Below are 26140 nucleotides of genomic sequence, written 5' to 3' on the forward strand. Positions count from 1 at the left end.
TCTCTGTACATCCTAAATTATTGGCTCTCTTTTCTTCCCTCCTATCATTAATTCTGTGAGATTCACATGTCGTTGTAAAGCGATTGTTTGTTTCTGCGTCATCTTTTGATCTTTTCCTCTAATTTATTTCTCCTATCATTATTAAATTTGAATGCCCAGATTCAATTGGTTCTATTGGTGTGAGTTAGGGGTGATTGTAGGATTTGATCAGTTTTTGAAGAGAAAAATTATACCATATAATTATTCAATTTGATCCAGTTGAATTTAGAACATTGAATAAAAAAAGTAATTTAACAAAGAAAAAAAGAAGTTAGAACGTATCTAGTTATATTTTTATTTTTTTTAGTGAAAGTACTAAATTCATTAAATAAATGATGAAATATATAATAAATATATTTTAAAATATTAAATATCACAATTATAGGTTATTATATAGTTAATAGTAATATAACTCTTTAAACATACATTATTAAATATAAATTTACACAACTTAATAATCATACTTATGTAGCAGTAAAAAATATATAGTTAAATATCTTTATCCTTACTAAAAATTATCTTTAATTGAATGTGAAAAAATTGTTGACTAAATTTTTAAAATATGTATTAATATATAAATTATTATATCTCATATTAATATTTGTATCACAATCTATCTCATATGTTAAGTGCTCATGTTTATTATATGATCAAACTTAAAATAAGATCTTCTAAAATAAATACCAGGGGAAAGTAAAAACAAAAATGATAGGAGTTGAAGATTTTATACAATGCAATAAGATTTCTATTTCTATTTGAATCATATGAATACAAATTTACATTAATAAAAAATAATTTCACATAAAAGCACTTAAATGTTTCCATTAACTTTTTTTTGTCAATTTATACATGCAATTAGGTACGAGTACCTTCTTTCTCTTGTTGTTGCACAGTCTCTTCCTTTTTTTCTTTCGTGTGTACTTCCTAGTTCCTTGGTGATGACGGAAAGGGTACCTACAATGATCCTCTTATGCTCAAGTAAAGATGATGTACTAGTAATTAAGCATGTGTGCAAGAGTGACTAAAAAGTGTGTCTAACCTCTAGCTATATATGTGAAGACCTCGTTATATATTTGGTGATGATCTCTTTATTTAGCGAAAGATAAGATTATCTGATCTTTAAGGGTAAATATCTAGGGCGAATCCAACCATATCATAGAGATATGTTGACATAGCCATTGTTATTTTTAGCATACTTTCCCACTTTCCTTATTTATGTTTGTGTGTTGGGTCGAGGTTTACTCACATATGAGGGATGCCCGGGAGGTATTCAATTAATCTAGTACATAATCCCCTAAGCCTCGAGTTTGTTGAGGACAATTAATAGCTAAAGTTATGAATGCTGGGGATGGGGTATGATAAGTGCCCAGATTGTTTATCATACATAAGTGCTAGATATAATGGCTTAATTAAGGAAAATAACCAAGAGGGGTTGAATTGATTTTCAAAAGCTTTTCTAAAAATGTGATTACACTTTTTGCAAGATCCCCTTTAATCGTAATCCCTTGTTGATTTAGAAGTTGAAAAGCTTTATCAAATTGCCTTATGTTCTCAAATTCAGTTTTAAGATGCAATTAACATATTGAAATCAAATTATAACTTTAACCACAAAGAACCATAAGCAAGAAAGTAAAGAGATGAAGGGTTTAGAGAAAATTACTCAAAATATTTATATTGGTTCTATTTCAAATGAAATCTAAATCTAGTTTGATCTAAAGCAACCCGAGTTTGGATCTCACATGCAAATTTTGACGTCAAACAGATAGTTGATCGTGTATTTGTAAGTATGGGCATCCAAGAAGAATTTTTTCTTTGGTAAAATGAAGGTGGCATTGATGAGTTCCCCGGTTGGGTTTGTGCAATAGACTATTTGGGAAACTATTTCCCTACTGTTAAGATGTGATTGTTACGATTCAAAATGATACAACTTTTTATTTGTGTTGCAATAAATGTTCTTGGGAGGTGCGACTACCAGCGTTTCAGAATGTGTCCCTTTGCATGCTCACAATGATGATGTTTGGGGCAATTTGTGGCGATCTATGTCACACCCAGAAGATAAAGCATCTCATCAACTCCTCCATTGATATCTAAAGCAATAAGGTTTCGGCATTTGGGCTTCATGGGCCTTGTGCCATAAATACTCTTTCCTACGGATCATCTATGCCACCGACAGATTAATTTTTTTTTATGCGGATCAATTTCAATGACATGGTGTGTAAAATTTTTTTTAAAAACACACGGGATATTTTTGTCTTTTCATGGGGAGCTGGGTGCACCAGTCAACACCAAGCATTAATTTGTGATAGCTATTACCTGGGTCGTGGTCTTTCTTATTTGGCATTCCTCCATTCACTCCTTTCCGTCTTGTCTTTTTTTCCTTTTAAATATTATTTCCATATTTCCATAGTTGTTTGCATATATTTTCTTTCTCCGATTATCATCTCCTTATTTTCATTTTTATTTTTATTTTTTCATATACCAAAAGAGTGAAGTTTTCTCACGAGGTTGATCTTTCCCCAATTCGTACCACCTTTTTCTTCGGTTCATCGTTTCATTGGCTCTTTTTTTTTTTTTTTGTTGGCTTTTTGAGAAAGGAGAACCAAAACACTTGCAAGTGAAGTTCTTAGTTAAAAGAAATTATTTGTTTCAGGAAAAAAAAAGCTAAAAATGGGGTCGAAGTGGATGTGGTTGATATTACACTTTGCATCGGTTTTGGTGTTTGTTTGGGGAGATAGAACAATTTTGAAGGTGGAAGGGCCTATGTTGTTGGATAATTCACAGAGATATGAAGGCAGTTTCATTAGCAAAGCAGTGAACTTCTTATGGCAACCAGGGGAATCAGGTTATCAACACGTTTGGCCAGTGAGTTTGTCATTTCCTTCTTCTAGTTCATGTGTTTTTGTCTATTATTTTTGTCTTTTTTTTTTTAAAAAAAATAACTTTCTTGAGTGAAAATGAAAGAGAAATCAAGGTGTTTTTTTAAAAAAATAAATAAATTATGAGTTTTCTGTTTAAGGTTCGATTCTTTGAAATTTGATATAATTATAAAAAATTTTAGCTCCTTATTCTTCAAGTATCAATTTGAAGAGAATTAAGATTATTTTTTTTTAGACGCGTGACCAAAACATTGTACTTGATTCTCTCATAAAAACGAAAGATATACTTGATATTTAATTATTTATCTAGACTGAAAAGTAAATTTTAAGATGAAAAATTAATTAATGAATGAAAAATAATTTAATAAAATTCTAATAATTTTGTTTGAATTTTATTTTTTAAATATTTAGGGGTGTCAAATTATTTATTAAATAATTGTAATTAAATTTGTTTACTATATTTTGTTTTCAATTTTTAATATTACAATTGTTTATCAGTGGTGGCATAATTAGTTCTGAAATAATTAATCGCCGGAAAGCATAATTTGCAAATCTGACCGGTGGCATAGCTAGTTCGGTCTGATTAGGCCATGAGACAGGGAATGCAGTTGAGCCAGATCAATTCAGTTTGAAAAAACCAAAGACCCAAATTGGATTGGCCGATCCATCATTTTTTAACTTTTTTTTTTCCAATTCATTCCTAAAACATGTTAAAATATTAATAGTTAATTATTAAATACTAATGCATAATATGCTCTTATAATACTATTTTAATCTTAATAAAAATATATAATAACTAATAATTATCATGATCTTTATATAATTTAATATTAATGCATTTTATACATCTTCATCATATTTGCTCATGATCATTTGACAATTTTTGTATTTAACTATAGAAAATAACAAGAGTTTTCTAAGTAATTTAATGATAATACCTAACAAAATAATTTATAGTAATAAATAAGTATCTAATATTGAAATATAGACTATGGATTCATCATATTTTATTAGTTATATTATATATATTTTTTATTTTTTTAATATATATACTGGGTCAACTAGACCAATAAGTGACTCATCACTTCTTTGACCTTTGACTCATTGCTCTTGATTTTCATAACAATGATAAAAATAGTGAAAACATATATAGAATTATAAATAGGATAATATATTAATATTTATTAGGTAATCACTAATTTTTACTTAAAATCTTATTAATAAGTGCCAATCCAACTTACCTTTAAGTGAGTAATGAAAATACCAACTCAACCTGATCCACCACAAATTGGTGGGTTGTCTCACTAAATTGTTAAAAAAATTATAAATAAAAAATTAAAACATTTTTTCCTTTTTTAAATAAAGAAAGTAATTCTTTCCATCAAAGATATTCAAATGATTGAAATACAAATACAACTAATGGATAAATGTCTCAAATAACCATTCAAGCATCTAATATTAACATTAAAATAACCATTCCAATGTCTCATAAATAATTATCATTCAAAAAATCTTAAAAGATCATAATCTTAAAATAAAATTTAAACATTAGTCATAGTTCAAGAATACTATATTTTACTATACACTTCTTATTCTTACTATTCTATTATATTTTAGTAAATATTTTATATTTCTAAGTTAGTTAAATGAACCAAGTTGGCTTAATCTGGTTTGAATCCGTTTGCCCCGCATTTGTTAAGTGAGTCGGGTTCATATTTTGCTAGTTTTATAAAAATTTAAACTTTTTTGAACCTGATTTGGTCGAACTTGTGGTTGGCTCACTCAATTCGGCTGACTTTCACAACTTTAGGTGCAAATATATCCTCTAACTTTGACAAAAAAAAAAAAACATAGAGTATTATTATTTTTTCCACTCCTTATTTTTATAATTAGAACCCGTTGGTCTCAATGTTTCAGCTCTTGTCAAATTTTGTCTTTCAAGTTTTTCTTATCTTTTGTTTTTTTAGCTCATTAGGTATGTTTACCTTTTATATTCAAATAGACATTTCATTGCATCTCACATTTTATTTTTATTTTTTTATAATAATTATTATTAAGTTTTGGGTTAATGATGTTTTTGTCTCTTAACTTCACAAATTTTACTTATAATCCCTATATCAAAATTTTAGTATTGTTGATCCCATGGTTTTAGTATCTGATATTAAGTAATAATATTAATTGATTATGTAATAGTTAGGTTGGTAATTTATTGACTTGTGATATCATTTATCATTTAGGAGTTTGACAAATAACTAGATACACATGAGGGATTAAAAATATAATTTTCCAAACAAAAATTATAAAGATTGTATCATCAGATGCTTCGATGGTGTGATAAGTTACATTATTAAAGAGAAAAAGTATAAGGATAAAAAATTTGGTTTAGAAACTAAATTGAAGTTAAAAAAATAGAGAAACAAAAATATAATTAATCATTGACTTAGGATTCTAGATCTGTCACTTGCCTTATTTAACATTGACTAGAGAATACCCTTAACGCATATATTAGTGCTTTAGATATCTAGATATTGTTATGTCAGTCTTCAAAGTATTTTATTATCAAATTATTCCTTAAAATTAAATTGGTGACAAATTAGCTAACCTTTGAAACTTTTCATCAAAACAAATATGAAATTAGGTGATGCCTTATATTTTTAATAGTCATGCTTAAAGTGGAGCTTATTTTTGCAGGACATGGAATTTGGGTGGCAAATTATCTTGGGTACCATTGTTGGATTCTTTGGAGCAGCATTTGGAAGTGTAGGTGGTGTTGGTGGTGGTGGCATATTCGTTCCTATGCTCAGCCTTATTATTGGCTTTGATGCAAAATCCTCCACAGCTATCTCAAAATGTAAGAGTTCAACCACATAATTTGCCCCTAAACTTACACTAATTGTTTCAATTTTCTTTCTTTTTCCTTCTTCACAGTTTTTTCTTATTTTTGCAATAGTTTAATTTTCAAAATTGCAAAACTAATATAAAAAATAGTAAATAATATATTCAGTAATAATATACAAGATGTTGTGAATAGTATGTGAATTATTATAAATTCGACCTTTAATGCTTGAACTCAATTACAAAAGTATAAAAGATTTCTATGCTTATCTAACACCAAACTATTATATATAGAATTTTCATTGACTTTTACACTCACAATACATTAAAATTAAACTAAATAAAAGAAGTACAGCAACAAAAACAGGAGATACAAAAATTATTTCCTTTATTTTATCATATCCAGATACTTGTTACTTGTATGTGAATTATGGCTCTTTCTATATTCATCCTTATTTTTCCTAAGTACACCTGAGTATCCCATTTCTACCACTCAATTACCCATCATATCCTTTTTTTCTTAAAGAAGTACATCCCTTTTGTTTTCTAGAAATGTCTTTCAAGAATTACATAAACCTATTCCAGAAATGTATCTCCAGAACTATGATTCATAGTTCCAGAGATATACTTCCAGAATATGTATATATTTTTTGATAAAATACTTAAGAACTAAGATGGTTGATGAAAAAAAAAAACAAACGCTTATTTTATACTTATGTTTGTTAGTCTTATTTTCATCCTATCATTAATATTCTTTAAATACTATCTAAAATCTTATTTTCATCTTATCTTTATTATTCTTTAAATCCTAATTTTAAACTATCTTCATCATATATTTATCATATAATATTGTGTTTTCGTCATTACTATACAATATTTTGTGTTTTCCTTCATGTGACACTACATTTCAAGCCACATTTATCACTAACTTCATATACTATAGACCTTAATTACAAAACCAAGATTTTGGCAATGATTTCTTTCCTTTAAGCATGTTCATTCATTTTATAATCTGAGTGTACATCTACAATTTAGTGCCACATGAAGTTAGTGATGAATGTACCTGGAAACGTATTGTCACATGAAGGAAAATGCAAAATATTGTATAATAAGGATAAAATGCAATATTATATAATGAATATATGGTAAAAAATAGTTTAAAATTAGGATTTAAAGAATAATAAAGATAAGATATAAATAAGATTTTATATATGATTAAAAAACACTAATATTAGGTTAAAAATGAGACTAACAAATATGAGTATAAGATAAGTTTTTATCATTTTTTATTTATTTTTCATCTTAATTCTTATGAGATGTTTTATTAAAAAATTATATACTTATTCCAAAAATATCTCTAGAATTATGAATCATAATTTTAGAGATATATTTTTAGAACAGATATATATAATTATGGAAAGACATTTTTTAAAAGCAAAAGATGTCTTCTTTAAGAAAAATGTACAATGGATAATTGAGAGATAGAAAGAAAGCTATGGGGTGTGCTTAGAAAATGAGGATGTAAATAGCAAGATTTTTAAATTGAGTGGGCCAACCCCAACAAGCCGGTGCTCTTGACTTGCCTGCAAATTATATAAAAGAGCAAATTGTTGGTACACCCAGTAGTTTTCTAAAATACCAAAAATGCCCTTATGGGTATTTTTTGTAATAAATAGCAAAATAGGTTTTTCATTTTTGCAGTGCCTTTTTTTCGTAAAACCGCACTCTCTTAGTGTAACTTCCTTCCGTTAGCATTCTTTTCCGAGTGTTTGTTGTTTCTGGCGGTGTACATACGTTATTTACGAACAAACAATAAAGTTCAGTGGTTTTTCATTGACGGAAAAGAAGAGGTGCATAATTTTTTTTCAAAACATACGAGTTGGCAATCTATATGGTTCATACGAATATGAAATGTTAATCCGTATGAATCATAAGGATTGTCAATTCGTATGTTTTGAATTTTTTTAAAAATTATAATTTATTTAGAATTTTTTAAAATTATAATTTATTAGAATTTTTTACATATTTAATTTATTTACAAAATTTGATAATTAAAAAAATTTGATATTTATTACAGTAATTAATAGTTAAACAAATTTGGTATTTAACTAAATGATGTATTTAGATGTTTATTACAACAATTGATAATTAAACAAATTTTATTTCATCAATTGATAATTAAAAAAAATGATATTTAATTGAATGATATATTTTGATGTTTATTACATTGATTAAAAATTAAAAAAATTTGGTATTTAATTGAATGATGTATTTAGATGTTTATATATGTAAAATAGATACATTATTAGATTAAAATTAACTATAATAAGATAAAAAATACATTAGTAGATTTATGTTAATAATGTATTTTTTACATATGTAAATTTTTATTAAACTTATGATTTTTATTTACAATTTATATATGTACAAAAATTAATTATTAGATAAAAATTAATTATTACAAAATTTATTATGTAAATTTACATGTGCATTAAATATACATTAGAAATTTTAGTGTTATATATAGAAACATTAATTATTTTTATAACATAATTATTCTATTAGCTCAATTGGTTAGAGCGTCGTACTAATAATGTAAAAGTCACATATTCGACTCATCAATTTTACAAAAAGAACAAAATTGGAATTTCACGTGCTATGTTGGTGTCCCAACAAAAAAGCAGGGTGCCTAAAGCAATTTTCTATAAAAGATACAACGTGATTACGTGAGTAGGGCCGAGCATAGTATTTATATATTAATGAGAATTATTTATATGTTATTGGATAATTTTACTTTTAAATTATTTCTTAAATTTTAAATTTTTTTGTAACTTATATTAACTTTTCACTATTTTATATTATTAATTTTTTATTATTTCATTTTTTTATTAACTTTATTTAATTTATATTTTTTTATTATTTAAAAATTTAGAGACTCCCTAATAAAATATAAAGGTAATAAATCTATCTGATTTGGGTCTTTAAAAAATATTTTTATTTATTAAATAATCTGTAACCTTTATCAATATTTTTAATCTTAACCAAACTGACCCATAACTTATTTAAGAGGACCTATGTCCATGCAATAGACATCTGTTTATTGATAGATTATTTTGCATAAAAGTTAATATATGTTTTAATGTTTACTATATATCTTATAAAGAGAAAAAAGATCATATAATGAGTCTATAAATTTTTTTACGCATTCATTCTCATGATCACAACCTAATTATGTATGATAAATTTGTTAACTTTTAAAATAATTATTTTAAAGTAATTTAAATAGTAATTTATAATTGAATGACGGTATAAAACTATTTTCAGTACATAAACATTAAACTTTTTTATAAATTTAGTGTATATCTTGATTTGAAAGAAATCATAATGCTATGTTTTGTTGACACATGATTTCACATCATTTAATATTTGAAGTTATTTTAAAATTTCTTAAATCAACTGTGATAAGAAAGATATAAGATTAATTTAGTGGTGAAAAGAGTTTACAAGAGGAAAGAAATCATCTATTCAAATCTTGTTGCTATAAAAAATTAACAAACTAAAAACTAACCTTTACTAATTAAAAAAAAAAACTTTTGAATCAAAGAGATTGATGCCACCCACTATATACCTTTGAATCACCAGTGTTGTGTTTGTATCAGGTATGATAATGGGTGCAGCTTTGTCAACTGTTTACTATAATCTTAATCTAAGGCACCCCACACTGGATTTGCCCATCATCGACTATGATTTGGCACTGCTCATTCAACCAATGCTCATGCTTGGCATTAGCATTGGAGTGGCCTTCAATGTCGTAGTTGCTGACTGGATGGTCACAATGCTGCTTCTTGTTCTCTTTTTAGGTAATGGTTTTGCTTAGCTGTGACTTTGTTTAGTGATTTTTGTTTGGTGTAAGTAATTATTCATAATTGGTCTTTTATAGTTACAAAAACTTTTTATTTTTAATTTCTAAACTTAAAACTTAAAAATAATAATATTATTTTTAATCTCTTTATTCTTTGTCTACGGACCTTTATGTTTGGGGGGTCAATTTTAATTTTTATATATATATATATATATATATATATATATATATAATTTTTTTATGAAATATTCAAATATTAATTTTATTAGTAATTTTTCAAAAACATTAATTGAAATATATTTAAACGAAATAAAATTTAATATTATAAATAATGATCATGGTTTCGCATGTCATGAAGAACTTTTAGATTTATGATAAATATTAATGATCAACAGTGGGTAAAGAATAGACTCATATCTCAGACTTCAATTCTCACTCTTAATAAGAGGACCTTATTTCTTATTTGTGAGTAATATGTTGACACCGTCAAGTATTCTTTAAGTTTTGAGGATTACCCTAATTCTAATGTGTCTTAAAGATCTAATTTATTTAAACTTTTAGTCGTAAAAAATATATTTTATTAGTTTATGTTATAAAAAAAGAACTGTTACTCACTAGACAATAGTAGTGGAGAACCATTTAAAAAGAATATGCTTTCATATCATGTCATGATACTAGTCACGCACTAAAATCAATTCTTAATAAATCTTTAGTGCAACTCGATACCTAATTACCACAAAAGAACATAAGAAACTAAGAAAATAGTTATTAGTCTATCTCAAATATCAAACTGTGAAACCCTTATAATGTTTATAATTTAGCTTTACCACATTCGAAAATATTAATAAATATTTATATTTAATTTTCAAATCATTTATAACAAAACAATATAAATATAAAAGGATGGCTAATAAAGTTTTGTAGCACTATTGGATGATAAACAAATACTATTGAAAAGAAAAATAAATCATATTCAAATATTTTATCTAAAAAGAGAAAGAATATATTACTTAATTTTGTAATATAAAGACTATAAAAGAGAAATAAAATATATCTATCTAAAAATAAAGAAGTTCATTATCTTTACAAGAAAAAATATAAAAAGAAAATAAAATTTTTAATAATAAAATTAGAAAGAGATAAATAATAGTTAAATATTATCATCTAATTCTAAAATAAAAATAGTCATTCTAATTAATACCTTTTCTTTTAATAGATTATTATAGATTATCCTAATATATATATATATATATATATATATATATATATATATATATATATATATATAATTAAGGGTGTATTTAGATTTTAAACAGAAGTATTCTAAAATATGTTTGAGAGTAATTTTATTTCTTTTCTGAAAACTCAGTTTTCAAGAAATAAGACTTGATTTTTGTTTTTTTACAAAATTTAAGTTTAACCCAAACTTTAAGTCAAACATGCTTTTTTTTTTTTATACACCTTTGGTTTGCAGGAACATCCACAAAAGCATTCTTCAAGGGTGTTGAAACATGGAAAAAGGAAACCATAATGAAAGAGGTGACATTTAATTGAGACATGTATATATGAGTTTTCCCTACGAGTGCGTTTGGATAGAGAATTTTAACTGAGGAACGTAATTTATTAGAGAATTTGAATTTCTGTAATTTAGAATTCATTTGTTTTGATGTTTTTTATGAAAAATTTAAAATTTTGGAATTTTAAAACAGAATTTTAAACAACTAAAAATCTAGAATTTCAATTTCCTAAATTGAAATTCTCTTTTTAGAGTCTTCTTCAAGAAACACTTCCTGACCTCCTAAACAGAGGAACACGTATAACTAGCACACCAATTATATTTTCTCTTTTTTTTCATTCATTTTTTTCATCCTCATAATTTTAATTTTTTTTATCCAAACACAAAATTTTGAAAATAAAAGAATTTCAATTGAAGTATTTGAAATTTTTAGAATTTAAAATTTCTCAGAATTTTAAATTTCTCCATCCAAACACACTCTACTTGTAATTGAAATTACAAATGCAAATAAAAGAAGGAACACATCAAATTTATCAAGAATTCACTTATGCATTTTTTCTAATATATTGATCATTGATTATTGTGAGTAATTTAATCAGGAATTTTACTGGTAAGTGGTAACACACTAAAGAAGTTCATTGCTTATTGTCTGAACCTCTCTTGTTTCTTTATAGGAAGATGCTAGGAAACAAGCGACAAATGGTGAGTAAAGAAACTAATAATTACAATTTACCAAACATAATGAAGTTGTCCAGGATCATTTTCCTTTTTGTTGTCAGTATTTACGTACAATTTTTCCCTTTGAAGGTGTTGGTTCTGAAGTAGAATACACACCAATTCCCAGTGGACCTGGCAGTGACATTGCAAAGGACACCAGAAACGAGGAGGTCATTATACTCTAGTTTGTAACTATGGATAGGATGTAGTTCAACTATTTTTATCTGATGATATTAGTTGTTAATTTTTAATTTTTGTTAGTGAAAGAGTCCCCTTCTTCTTTCCTTTATTAACAAACCAACTATATAACTCTTATCTGATTAATTATAAACATTGCAGGTGTCTATGCTTGAAAATGTGTACTGGAAGGAGTTTGGACTTCTTGTTTTTGTTTGGGTTTCATTCCTTGGAATACAGATTGCCATGGTTTGTTACTTTCTTAGTAATTACTTGAATTCCCATGTCAGTAATTAACATGTTCTACAAAAGATCAGTCTGTACCCTGGAATCTTTCTAATTTGACTCCTAAACATTTCCTATTGGTAATGGCAACAGAACCAGACAAGCAAATGTTCAACAATATATTGGGTACTGAACATGTTGCAGGTAATTGGCCTCAAAGCTAATATCTTTTTGTTTTTTTGTTTTTTCTTGATTCTTAAATCTAGTCTATTTGTAACATTAAAATTTTGTGATGAAATTGTTTTTTCTGAAGATTACAGTTATTCTTAGAGAAGCTGATATATTAAACAAATTTATCAAAAATAATAATAAAAAATTATTATAATTTTTTAATTATGTGTAAAATTTTTGAGATTATAATTAAGGGTTTAGTTGAGAAAACAACTTAATTAAGGATTTATTGGAAAATGCTTATCATATAAGTATTTATGTATCAATTATTTTTATAATTAAATAGAAAATTAAATTAAATTGTTTTCACATAAATCACTTATGAACATATTAAAAGTTATTTTTATACTTTCTTTCAAATACTTTCACAAGTATTTTATGCTATAAGTTTAAGTAAATTGTAAAAAAAAAATCCAAACATACTCTAAATAGTGTTTTTTTATAATAAAAAAAATTTGTTTAAAAACTTTTTTCATATTCCATCATTGAAAATTATTTGTTTAGTTTTTTATGAATTATTTTAAAATATAAAGTTAATTATTAACATTTTGTTGGTTCGAGTAAAGTCTGAATCTCAACTTCGAGTTTTATAGATAAAAAACCTGATTGGAATGTAAGACTCCAATAAAATTAGTTGGTTAGCCAGATTCTTGAACAAAAATTAGTTATTGAAAAAAATCAATAATAATTCACATCAATGACTACTATCAATGGATAATTCCGTTCCTTAACTTGTTTATTACAAGTATTTTTTAGATATTAGATCATTTTAAAATATTTTTCTATTAGTTCTAAGTATAAAACTTATTTATATAACTAATTATAATAATAATTTATTATAATTTGATTATTGAAATATTTTTTTCACAGCTAATCTGGATACTCGAATGTTATAAATAATGCTTATTTGTTTTGAAAATATATTGGGATATCAGTCCCAACTTATGCAGATTCCATGTTATAGATTCTGTTTAATGCATGCTTTCCATGCATGTCATGCATGCAGATTCCAATTTCAGTTGGGGTATCTGGATATGAGGCAGCTTCCTTGTATAAAGGACGGAGACAAATTTCTTCAGTGGGAGATCAAGGGAAAACTTTTACTTCTCAGCAGCTAACTATATATTGTATCTTTGGTGTATTGGCTGGAATAGTTGGTGGCTTACTGGGAATAGGTGGAGGATTCGTAATGGGGCCACTCTTTTTGGAGCTGGGAGTCCCACCTCAGGTTAGTTATGATTATCCTTCATGACATGAGAAATGGTACATTTATATGACTAAGGAATGTTTGGGAAACAAATGTTGCTTTTTTCTTTGTTTATTTTAATTACTTGCACAATCTTTACATTTTTTAGTTCCTATACCTGGAAATTATTCATGTTAGTCCTGCTAAATACACTAATTCATATTTGTCTCTACACATACACTTTCAATTCTTATAATTTTGAACGGCAGAGACTAAAATGGATTAAAAAGTATGTGTAGGGACCATAGCAAGTAGTTCTGAAGTGAAGGAATTAAAATGTTTGTGTTGATATAAGAACCAAAAGTAATTAAATTAGCTGAATTTAAAGAAGCCAGGAAGGATAACAAGAGGATTAAAGCAATGAAAAAGAGTTTAGAATGATCCAGAAAAATTATACTTGGTAGCTGGTGAAGATCTCAAGATAGGAAGGTAAATATTAATTGGCGATAAAGGGATGTAGTCAAATATTTGGAGTGGACTTTTCAGAAAGTTATGCACACGCTGGACACAATAAGGATGTTTCTTGCTTTAGTTGCCCAAATGCATGGAAGGTATATCAATTGGATGTAAAATCAACTTTTCTGATGAATATCTTGAAGAATAAATGTATGTAGAGTAGCCTGAGGGTTGCAAAGTTAAGGGACAGGAGGAGAAGGTCTATTAGTTGAAGAAGGCCTTAAATGGTCTTAATCAAGCTCCAACGGCCTGGTACAACATGTTTGATGAGTATCTTCAGGGGCTTGGATTTGTTAACACTCTCCAAGTGAAGCTATCTTATATGTCAAAGAAGAATGTGGTAATTTACTTGTAGTTTCTGTTCATCTTGATGACATGTTTGTGACAGTAACTAATGAGATCTTGGTGGGAGAATTCAAAGCTGAAATGCTCTAACTATTTGAGATGACAAACCTTGGCTTCGTGTCTTACATTTTGGGCATGGAGGTGATACGACAATTTCAGAAGAAACGGTCCAAGTGCAGGAAAATGGGCTGAGTGAGTCTCTGAATCAAGATGAAGGTGGGCCTGTAGCTGCCAATGAGCCCAATTTTGTAAGATCTCAACGAGTGAAGACTAGGCTTGTTTGGTGGAAGGATTATAAGAAATATCAGTTGATATCCAGCTTTTACATATTGAATAAATAAATCATAGGAATTCATATAATAGTTTTAATTACAACTGTATGCGGTTAGGGGGAGAATCTAATTCTGTTATGCATCTAGCGATATCAGCTTGCCACGTGACACTGGATCAAATAATCTGGAAATGTAATGCTTACAAATATGATGAATGAAATGAGAAAAGCAGAGACTTGAAAACTCAAAATTACCTGTCTTCTTCCTTAATTCTTCTGGAGTCACTCCTACTCGAAAGGAACTTTATCTTTGATTGCATCAGGAGGTGAAGCAAGATTAAAGTGATGGAATTTTCATAAACCAAAGGAAGTATGCAAAATAAATCCTTAAGATGTTTCACATAGAAGATTGCAAAAAGTATTGATACAGTTAATAAAAAGAAGAAATTTGGCAAAGATTGAAAAGATTGATGAAAGTCAATATAAGGGCTTGATTGATTGCTTGATGTATCTTTCAGCCTCTAGACCTAGCATAATGTTTGTTATAAGTTTGCTTTCAAGATTTAAGTATTGTGCTAGTGAAGTACATTTTCAATATGTCAAAATAATCATGAGATCTATCAATGGGACCGAAAATTATGGTATTATGTATACTTGTCGGAATACTAAACTTTTTGTTTATTCTATTAGTGATTGGGTGGGATCCATTGAACATATGAGGAAGCAAGAAGTCATTTTTGGATCCACAGTGTTCTCTTGGTGTTCAAAGAAGCAAGAAGTCGTGGCTCAAAGTATTGCTAAAGCATAAGAATATGTAGCACAAATGCCATGGTGGATCAACCAATTTGGATTAGAAAAATACTAGCTGATTCACATTCACACATGAAACACAATGAGCCAGCAGAGATTTTTGTTAGAATCAAGCTGCAACTTGCTTGATACGCTTGCTGTTATAAACTTTATTCTTCTATTTCTTTGCCTTATTCCTCCCATACAACAACAACCTCCCTCTTTGATACAATAAAATCAATTTATGAAGCAAGCCATATGAGTTGGACTTTTTCTATCAACTGGCTTCAACATTTGATGTCATGTGTGTAGGTTTCAAGTGCCACAGCCACCTTTGCCATGACCTTTTCCTCATCTATGTCTGTTGTAGAATACTACCTGCTCAAACGTTTTCCAGTTCCTTATGGTTTGTTCTTCTGAACTTCTACCTCCATCTTTGTAACTTTCATTCTTGTGCCTTTTATAAATTGGATTACATTCTGGCTAAATTGATATATATGGTACAATTTATTGCTCTAACACTAATGCATTATGTGGATTTTTGCACAGCTCTGTACTTTATTGCGGTTGCTGCTATTTCAGCAATTGTAGGGCAGCATATTGTGAGAAAGCTGATCGATGTGCTTGGGAGAGCATCTCTAATCATCTTTGTTCTAGCCTTCACAATACTTGTCAGCGCAGTCTCACTAGGTAGGCCTTGTGATTCTCTCTTAATTTGGTTTGGTTATGTTGTAAAGTAAGCCTAATTCACAAAATTAAGGGAGATGGATGCACACTTTTTTTTTTGAATGTGCATCTGTTTAAATATAGATTTATTGTAACAGAAAGAAACAATAATAACTAATTTCCTAAATAATAATCAACTACTAATATAACAATAACAAACCACTAACATAGCAATCAATAACAAACATTAACATAACAACTACTAAGTAACAGAAAATAAAACAATTAATCCTAAAAACTTGGTTGAACAATTAATCCTAAAAACTTGGTTGAACAATTAATAGAAAATAACAAACTAATAGGCAACTGTTGATATACGTTCAACACTCCTCCTTGTATCAATGGTCGACAAGTCCAAGTTTCTCTCTCGTTAGCTTAAGATTTAATATAGTCGTATCCATGTCTATCTGAATGTTCTCTTTTTCAACACATGGTGACTTTGCTTCCGTAGTTATTCGTGTAGCCTCCTTGAAATTTCTTGCAGCAGTAGCAACATTCTTTTCTGCTCCTAGTTCTGGGACTCTTGTATCTATGAAAATAATCCTATGCTTGAAGGATGTTATACCTTGTTGGATGCTGGACTTCCTTGAAGATAGTTCTTGCAACGAAGCTTTTGTGACAAAAACCTCCTGTTGAAACAATTTCACATCTCCAAAAATATTTTTCTCATTCTTTACAAGTGTCAGTTTGTCCTCCCTAGATTTCAATATAAATGACATCAAACTTCTTAGTTTAACAATTTCACGATATCCTTCAACTTTCTCTGTAGAAATCCGAGCAAATTTCCTAAGTCTTGCTCCCATTTCTTCTTTAAGAATGAGAAACTTATCAATTTCCTCCTTCTTCAGAGCCAAAGTTTCAATCTTTAATTTCACTTGAGCAAGGACAAATTGCAATTTTTCATACTTGACATCAATGCTTGATTGTATCTCTTTAAATCCAGAGACAACTTTATTTATCTTATTTCTATAGCTTCTAAATTAGAGTCATTGTTTGCTATCTTCATTTCTTTTTGTTTAACTAAAGCAAGAAGTTGTTCCAATTCACCCATTAACACATCCTTTCTTTTACAATGGATCTTTTTTTTTTTTTTTCATTTTGGATTGAATGTTCAATGTTATTATTCAATTCTAAATGAGTTTCATTCATAAATTGTGATTCAATCTCCAACTCTATTTTTTTTTACCTCTAAGGCTTTAGAGGATGAAAGTCATTGGTTCATTTCTTTTGAATACACTGACGATGTTCTCTTCATAGCAGAATATGCATTATTTAAAGCATTCATTGCATAATGACCGAGTGAGATTGCGCATTGTTCCTCAATAGCTGTATGATGAAAATGGCCTAATCTTCTGTGTCAAACTTTTGTATTATTTACAGTAATTGGATAGGTTGTTTGCTCCTCCTTCAATTGATCAAATGAGAAACTTTTGTCTCTCATTTTGATATTGAAAATTTCTTTGTTGTTGATATCTTTAATCAAACAATGCTCATTTTCAAAGATGACTTTAATCCCCTTCTCAATCAATTGTCCCACACTTAGCAAGTTTTGATGAATCTTAGGTACATTCAAAACATCATAAATTAATTTTGTACCTGTATAACTTTCAATGGCTATAGTTCTATTTCCTTCCACAGTGATAAGATCACCATTGCCAATTCTAAGTTTTGATACCTGTGATTTGTCCAACTCTCTAAAAAGCTCTTGATCATGGGTCATGTGGTTGGTACAACCACTATCCGCTAGCCAACATTCACTTGAGCTCTTTCTTGTAAAACATGTTGCTACAAACAATTGAACCAAGCAATCTTACTTTGTTAGCAATGCTAAGAAGCTTGTTAACATACTCTTTAATTGTTTCAAACTCCTTCATTTTCTACATCTCAAAATCTCTAACCAGATTTAGGGTTTGCATTCCTTTAATATTTTCATCTCCTTCATATTTATTCTAGAGTAAACTCCAGATGTCATATGCTGATTTGATGGTTATGATTCTAGTGAAAATTTCTTTTGAGACGGTAGCAAACAAAGTAGCTCTTGCCTTTGACTTTCTTGCTTTCCTTTCTTTTTGATTTTTTATTTGAGTCATTGTTCGATTAGTTGGTAAGGGAAGAACTTTGTAATCTTCTTCAACAGCTTCCCAGAGATCATTTGCCTCCAAATGTGCCTCCATTCTCGCTGCCAAAATTTGATAATTGTCACCATCAAACACAGGTGGTGCTAGTGCTGTGTATGGTGTTTCAGAATCCATTTATCAGATGAATTGAAACAAGGTGTTTAGGCTTTTTTTTGTGATGAGTTTCATTCATTTCACTCATATATTCTTCTTAAGAAGAAGGTTCTAGATACCAATTTGTTGTAAAATCAACGCAACTCACAAAATTAAGGGAGATGAATACACACTTTTCTACTAAATGATCATGTGTTTAAATACAAATTTATTGTAACAAAAAAACAATAATAATTGACTTCCTAAGTAATAACCAACCACTAACATAATAATAACAGACCAATAACATAACAATCAATAACAACCATTAACATTACATCTACTAATTAACAGAAAACAAAACAACTAATCTTAAAAACTTGATCAAACAATTGATAGGAAATAACAAAGTTGATCAAAAGAAGTAACTGCTGATACATGTTCAACAGATTATATTCACATTTTTATGGTGCATAATATATATGATTATGCAAATTAAATATGTTTTTTTAGTCCCCTGTAAATAGAATAACTTTTAGTTTTAGTCTCTCAAAAATAACTTTTCTCCTTTTGATCTTTTGTTTTTAGAAATGTGTAAGATGTGGTCCTTGTTCTTCACAAAAAATAGCATCCTTTTAGTCCTTCACTTATACGAATAAGGACTATGTAAGACATATTTTTACAAATGAATGATTAAAAGAAGACTATTAATTTTTGAGGAAAACATTGTCTATTTAAAAGGATTAAAACATATTTAACTCTTGTCATGCACTTCAATAATGAAACGTTTTTCATTTATTTCCTTAGGTGGAGTTGGCATTGTAGCAATGGTCAAAAAGATTGAAAATCACGAGTATATGGGATTTGATGACCTCTGCACATATGATTCATAGCCCATTTCACTAAATTATTTTATGCTTTGTTTTGTCTCAAGTTCCCAATAAAGGAGCCAAGAGAACCTAGGTCGCCAAAATTGACTTAAGGTATGCTTGGATTCCCGTAAAAAACAGTGGACTTGAAAGCAATGCATACATGCTTCTATGTATTTATCTGGGTTTTTTGTGAGGAAAAAAATGTTAGATGTTGGACACTATTTCAAACACTCACTTGTGCTCTGTGTGTGCCTGGGCTCTTGTTAAGAGGTATGATATGTACATTTATATTTTTGTTGCTGCTAAGACATGTATTGATGACACTGTTGAAGATTGAGAAACTGAAATCATGTTATTTTAATATTCTTTATGTCCTAAATTTCGTACAAGCTACCTATAGTTTCTTTCTTTTATGATAACTTTGTCTAAATATTTACTTGTATCACTACTATAAAAAAACTTTTCTAAGACGATAAAAAACAGGATACAACGATGATTGTTGACCGTCGTAGAAACCCACGTCAAGGAAAGTTAAACCTTTCAATGACGGGTCAAAAAACACCGTCTTAGAAAGGGAGCAACCTTCAAAGACGGTGTTGAAGGCTAACTTTCAAAGACGGTGCTTACGTCAGCACCGTCCTTGAATTAAATATTATTTTTAATTATTGATATTTTTTCTAAATGATATCCCATAAAAAATATAAATAATTAAAAATAATTTAATTCATATTAGCATGATTATAATTAATATTAATAGTAAAATTTATTTATTAAATAAATATTTAAATGATAGATTAAATCAAAATACGACGTTCACAAATTATTTATATTTAATTTATCACTTAAATATTAATTTTATAAATAAATTTTAATATTAATTATAAGAGATTAACAAAATAAAAATTCCTAAGAAAATTTCATACAAAATACAAGTTGGTATATGTTTGGGTTATTTAAAGTTATTACAAAGAATAGTTAAGAATATGATTGGGTTATTTAAAGTTATTCCCAAACAGTTTCTGTAGTGTTCACAAGAATATTACAAACTACTATTGCAACTGTCTTTAAGAGAAAAAAAAAAGAATCAATGTCAATTATTGTATAAAATGATTAATATCTGGAGAACATTCAATAAAGAAATGGTACCTTTGAATACTCTCTGATTGGGATGTAGAACACTAGAGTGAATTGAGGAAGAAAGCTATAGTGCAAATCCTTGTCTCGGAAGCCCGAAAGGCCTAAATCAACATTGTAAATTCAATAATTATTTTGTCAAGCATAAGTATGTGAAATAGTCAACCAATTAGGCATCCATGAAAACTCAATGAGGAAAAAAAAGTGTACAATATATACCACAGTGTGTATATTTGAAGATTAAATAAAAGGGTTGGTGTTGATGTAGCAAACTTCTCCTGCAAAATCCAAGTAATAAAAATAGAATATATATACATCAAACTAAAACAGCTAGGTGAAAGCAATAGTACAAAATAAATTATTTTCAATTGCAGATAATTATATATATATATATATATATATATATATATAGAGAGAGAGAGAGAGAGAGAGTTAAGAATCACTCCCATTGGCAACAAGTATGTTACAAAAGTTTGCTTATTGCCCCAAAATTAAATGAAAAAACTCAAATAAACATATATTGTTACATATTATTTATCACCAATGAAAAAAAATTATTGTTGCATATTATTTATCATTAAATTTATCTTAATTGCTATTTTTTTCTCAAAAACTATTCCTATGAAAAAATCTAACCAACATTACCAAGTTCCATTAAATTGTTATCACTGTGATATCATTCTAAAACTGACGTTAATGAAAAATATTTTATAAATTAAATAATTAATGCTTTGACATTTTATATTCAATTTTTAAATAAAATTTTCTTACGTACTTTTATTCCTTACCAAAAATGCAATAAAAAATTGATGAGACCCACAAATTAATTGTCATACTAATAACTCATAACAGTTATAGAGAAACAAATGGAGAAATGATAATGTACAGCGCCGGGTATACGGGGCCATGGACCATAGTCGAAAGCAACATGTGCCGCTTTGACAGCAACATCAATGTCAAAGCACTAATGCTCTCCCTTGAAACAACTCCTTCAGGCCATCTTAGCCACGATCCTCGCTTGATATATTTTTTTGCACCCTTGCTATGTATTGAAGAGCAAATGAATAAAAAAGAAGTTACTACATTTAGTATATTCAGTGATAACTAATCAGCTTTTGGCTTTCCCAGTCATTGACTCATAACTTGGAAGGCTATGACTCTTGATGTACCTCAAACAAAACTGGCAGGGAAAATTTAAAGAACGTTCTATAAATTCACTACTTACTTAGACCTGCAAATCATGTGCTCTGGAATAGGTCCCAAAACTCTTTCCATCGTTGCCAGATGCTTCAAGTTTTCATGAGTCTGAAACAATATTTCACCCTATCAAAAGTTTCCACATTTAGAACACTAAGACGAGTTGTTCCATATTCAAGCCATGCCTAATACATATTGATAGATATGGAAGACAAACCGAGCATAGTTCGATGAGAATACATCCAACACTCCACAAATCACATGGATATGACCATCCTAGACCTGAAACATTCAAGCAATGCATTAACGAGTACACAGTATATGCTAGAGACCTAGTAGTCTCTAATTTCATCTAGTCAGACAAGGCTCAATCTAGTAAATAATAGACAAACAGTCTCACAAATGGCACACCATTACATAAAAAAATGACTAGATTTGGCTCTTCTAATTTTCTTAGTACACCTCATAATATCAACATTAGAAAAAAGTCACAACAAGCAATCTCCTTAAAGAAAAGGTAGAAAATGATAAAAGTAGAAGGGAAACAAAAAGGGCACCAAAATAAAATAGTGTAAAAAATAAATAATAAAGTATGCAACATGATGAAATAAAAAAGAAAAATGCTAGGACTCAGACATGCCAATACATTGAACAGCAAAAGTCCATGATAATACAAAGTTAAAAGCAAACATGTAGTCCTGAAAAGTTTGTCCAGAGAAGTGCTGAAAGCTATTCATAACAATTTTGGCAGGTTGAAATACTTCTCCTAGTCATCATCCATAATTTTTTGTTCCCAAGCACCATATATTTTCTATGTTACACACTTACACAGGGCAATAGAAAAATAAGTAAACATTCTTGGCAGCCAATGCTATAAGAAGCTCTGTAATGCCTTGTAGAAACAATGGAGCTATGATTCTGATTATCATATATTATAACTGAGTCTACAAACATTATTATGTTTGGATCCAAAAATACTAAATACCTTATAGCTAGGGAGCTTTACATATTCAGAGGAAACAAGAAGTATATTTTCTGGCTTCAGGTCAGTGTGGATTAGGAGTAGTTCGTGCATATTTGAATATGATAAAGAACAAGAAACAAGTTAAATTAAGCAGACACAACCAAGATACACTGCATCCCTGGACAAAGAAAGCAAGCCAAGGAAAAAGGCATGGTTTGATTTGTAAGCAAGAGACTTAATGAAACATGAGAAATAAACTGAAGGCCAAGAATAATCCACAGACATGCTACAGGTTCCAAAAGCTGACGTCCAAATTCCCAAACAAGATCCACAGGGAATAGGCATTATTTATTCCTCTTTAGAAAATCAAATAAGCTTGATCCAAGCTTCTCAAAGACCTGATAACACCATTAAAATGCATTGAAAGGAATGTTTTTGCTTAGTTATCAAAACCATGAATAAAGCCCACATGGACATATATAAAAACAATCCACTATAGCTAAACTTAACAACTCATTCATTAGCAACATGAATGAGGATCAATCTCCTACCCTTCCTAAAGAGCAAGAAGCATAACAGAGAACAAAGACATGCACATACTGATGGAGAAAAAACTAAACCATGATTTATTCAAAAATCCAAGCTTCTTGTTCATTTTCATAACAAGACACAAAATTAACCCCTCCCACACTACCCACCTAAAAAAAAAGTAATAAAGCATCTCCAACTCAATACCAATTTTCTAAAAAAAAAAACTTCTTGAATATGGTCAATCAAGTAAATTATATACTTCAAAGAAATGCTATAAGCCAAGCTCTTCGACTCATGCAAATCAGCCACTGCTACCTTGTACTGCCGCATCGACACGACGTTCCTCTGCGGCACCTGTGACTCTAAGGTTCATGCCGCCAACAAGCTCGTGTCGCGCCACCCGCGCGTTGCACTCTGCGAGGTGTGCAAGCAGGCGTCAACGCATGTGACCTGCAAGGCCGGCGCTGCCGCTCTCTGCCTCACCTGTGACTCTGAGATCCACTCCACCAACCCCCTCGCCAGCCGCCACGAGCGCATCCCCATCACGCTGTTCTTCGAGTACGTACACTCAGTCAAGGCCTCTTCATCGATCAACTTCCACCACTGCTTCTTCTCCGACACCGACGCTGATGTCAGCACCAAGGAGGCCGAGGTCGCGTCCTGGCTACTAAATAATCTGAAGACATATCTAAATTCGTCTCAGTACTTGTTCTCAGAAAAGTTCCGCCATCGCCGATGGCGTCATTCCAGTGTAGAGCAACTTCAAGCCGTTCACCTACGAGCACCAAACATCTTTCTTCACAGCTACTTCTCTCGATCTAGAACCTTCGGAGTGTAAAGTAAGAGCAGATAAAGAGACGCGGGCATTATTTTTTAATTTTAATTAAACCAATTAAAGACGGTATTTTTAAAATCATCGTCGTTGTCTCTCTCGGCTTCAAAGACGGTGCATATCCGCATTGTCTTAAATTATTTTAAATAAATATAATTTATTTTATAAAATAAATGTCATTGCACTTTCTACAATGGTGTTGCAGTACCCGTCGTTGAACAAGTAATTTTAAGACGAGTTTGAGTAACACCGTCTTCCTATAACAACTTCAAATTATGAAAATACCACCATATATATTTTTAAGACGTTTGCATCATGACCGTCATAAAAACTACATTGTGAAAAGCCTTTTTTTAGTAGTGTACGTAATATGCATAATAGCAAACTGTTTTTAATCATTCGACACAGGCCTAACTAAATTGTCATGTATCTTTCCTTAAATCAATATCAATAGAATTAATTATTACATACTAACTGGAGTTAGATCCAACATAAATGACTTCTCTCTCAACTTACAAAATCAAGGTTTAAATATTAATTGAGAGACATATTTATATTTAGTATTCGATTGTACCTTAAATAAGACGGTCTCTTAACAAAAAGATATAATGAGAGACTATAACAAAATTTTATCTCACTAAATAAGATCAGTTACATAAACCACATAACATCATTTAGTATAGTTAAAAATATTATTAAGTCTAAAATTGCTCTCAATAATTTTTTCCAATAAATACTCTACTCTTTACCTGTGCCTCTTGTCTCTTTGATGTCCAACATTCAGTAGTTGCATGTATAAAATTCTACCATAAAACTTATTTAAGTTTGATAAACAATTTGCAAGTGAAAACTAAAAGAAAAATCATTATTGCTGTAATATATGCAGATAGATCATGCTTATAAAATTCTGCTAAGTAAAAACTTTACCTAAATATTTGTTCGATAAATTATTATAAAATTAAAAATAAATAATTTTTCTTTACGATCTTATCAAACAATTTAATATTTATATTTTATTAATATTGTATTTATGAACAAAATTTATAAATATCTTATAATATTATTCCGATTTTTCATGCATTACAAACAATACAGATATGGTTTTTATTAAAAAAAATCAATTAATAGAATTTATTCGAAATCCATTACATCCCTCACGTGATCTATATTTCTTGGTGTGAATCAGCGTAATATTTTTCTTATAGTCAACACGAGGCTTTAAGTCCCAAAAACACAACTAAGAAAGAAACGAGACCCCTACAACGGCTATAAGTTGAATAACAAGCTGAGTGGAGAATCAACAACTTCACAAATGAAACCAGCATAGAGACCAAGACTCTCTCTCTCTCTCTCTCTCTCTATACACTATATATATATATATATATATATATATATATATATATATATATATATATATATATATATATCCACGTACTAACTTTATAAATGACTAATTTCTAGGGAAATATCTAAAACCAACCACATTTAATATGATATCTTCATTTTTGGTCATATTATTTTTAGGGAAGGAAAAGTAGTTAGGAGGCATCAACTTGAAAGCAACTACAGGATCGATCAGCTTTACAAGAAATAGATTTTCACCTGGGGTTAACAATTTAATATTTTTTTATTTATATTTTATATGGTATGTAATGTGTTATATTTTATCTTCATGCTTTCATAAAATATATAATTTTACCACAATGATTTAGATATTAATATGACATCATGTAACATGTGCATCTCTCTAAATAAGTAAAGATTTTCTATTTTTTGTAAATAAAAAATTGTATATATTATATTTTATATATAAATTTTATTTTAACATATTGGCATATGTATATAAATGTATAAAAAATTAAAATTTATACAAGTAGAACAAAATAATAAATAATTTATTTAAGTGAAAAGATAATATAAATAAAAAATGGATAATTATTTGCTTAAAAGTTAATTTTAGACATTAATTTTACTTGGCAAAAAATAGTGGTGATTGTGCTGATTTTTATTTATGTAGTGATTAAGTTGATTTTTATTTTTATTTTTATGTAATTAAATATGTATATATATATATATATATATATATATA

General features: G+C 28.8%; 1 protein-coding gene and 1 pseudogene across 3 annotated transcripts; one reads left to right on the top strand and one right to left on the bottom strand.

Moving 5' to 3' along the window:
• Window positions 1-2235: 2235 nt before the first annotated feature.
• On the top strand, window positions 2236-19756 carry LOC100807603 (sulfite exporter TauE/SafE family protein 3). 3 transcript variants are annotated; one of them, XM_041009122.1, is made up of 13 exons: window positions 2236-2250; window positions 2690-2901; window positions 5607-5766; window positions 9410-9610; window positions 11087-11151; window positions 11803-11830; window positions 11936-12015; window positions 12185-12271; window positions 12401-12451; window positions 13485-13706; window positions 15898-15991; window positions 16135-16275; window positions 19329-19756. In XM_041009122.1, exons 2-13 carry the CDS (start codon window positions 2707-2709, stop codon window positions 19412-19414), a joined length of 1410 nt encoding a protein of 469 aa, XP_040865056.1. In that variant the 5' UTR covers window positions 2236-2250; window positions 2690-2706; the 3' UTR covers window positions 19415-19756. The 3 variants fall into 3 exon arrangements, with proteins under 3 accessions (XP_040865056.1, XP_040865057.1, XP_040865055.1); XM_041009121.1 differs by lacking the exon at window positions 2236-2250 and adding an exon at window positions 2367-2543; XM_041009123.1 differs by lacking the exons at window positions 2236-2250; window positions 15898-15991; window positions 16135-16275; window positions 19329-19756 and adding an exon at window positions 15487-15856 and having other exon boundaries at window positions 2360-2901.
• Window positions 19757-21379: 1623 nt separating this feature from the next.
• On the bottom strand, window positions 21380-25151 carry LOC106795862 (serine/threonine-protein kinase AFC1-like; annotated as a pseudogene).
• Between the last annotated feature and the right edge of the window lie 989 nt (window positions 25152-26140).

Source organism: Glycine max, chromosome 14, assembly GCF_000004515.6.
Source record: "Glycine max cultivar Williams 82 chromosome 14, Glycine_max_v4.0, whole genome shotgun sequence".
Classification (NCBI taxonomy): domain Eukaryota; kingdom Viridiplantae; phylum Streptophyta; class Magnoliopsida; order Fabales; family Fabaceae; genus Glycine; species Glycine max.

Coding starts and splice junctions, on each gene's coding strand:
- LOC100807603 (XM_041009122.1), top strand. CDS start 2,707: ATGGGGTCGAAGTGGATGTGGTTGATATTACACTTTGCATCGGTTTTG. Junction 2,902..5,606: donor GTTATCAACACGTTTGGCCA/GTGAGTTTGTCA, acceptor TTATTTTTGCAG/GACATGGAATTTGGGTGGCA. Junction 13,707..15,897: donor AGCTGGGAGTCCCACCTCAG/GTTAGTTATGAT, acceptor TCATGTGTGTAG/GTTTCAAGTGCCACAGCCAC.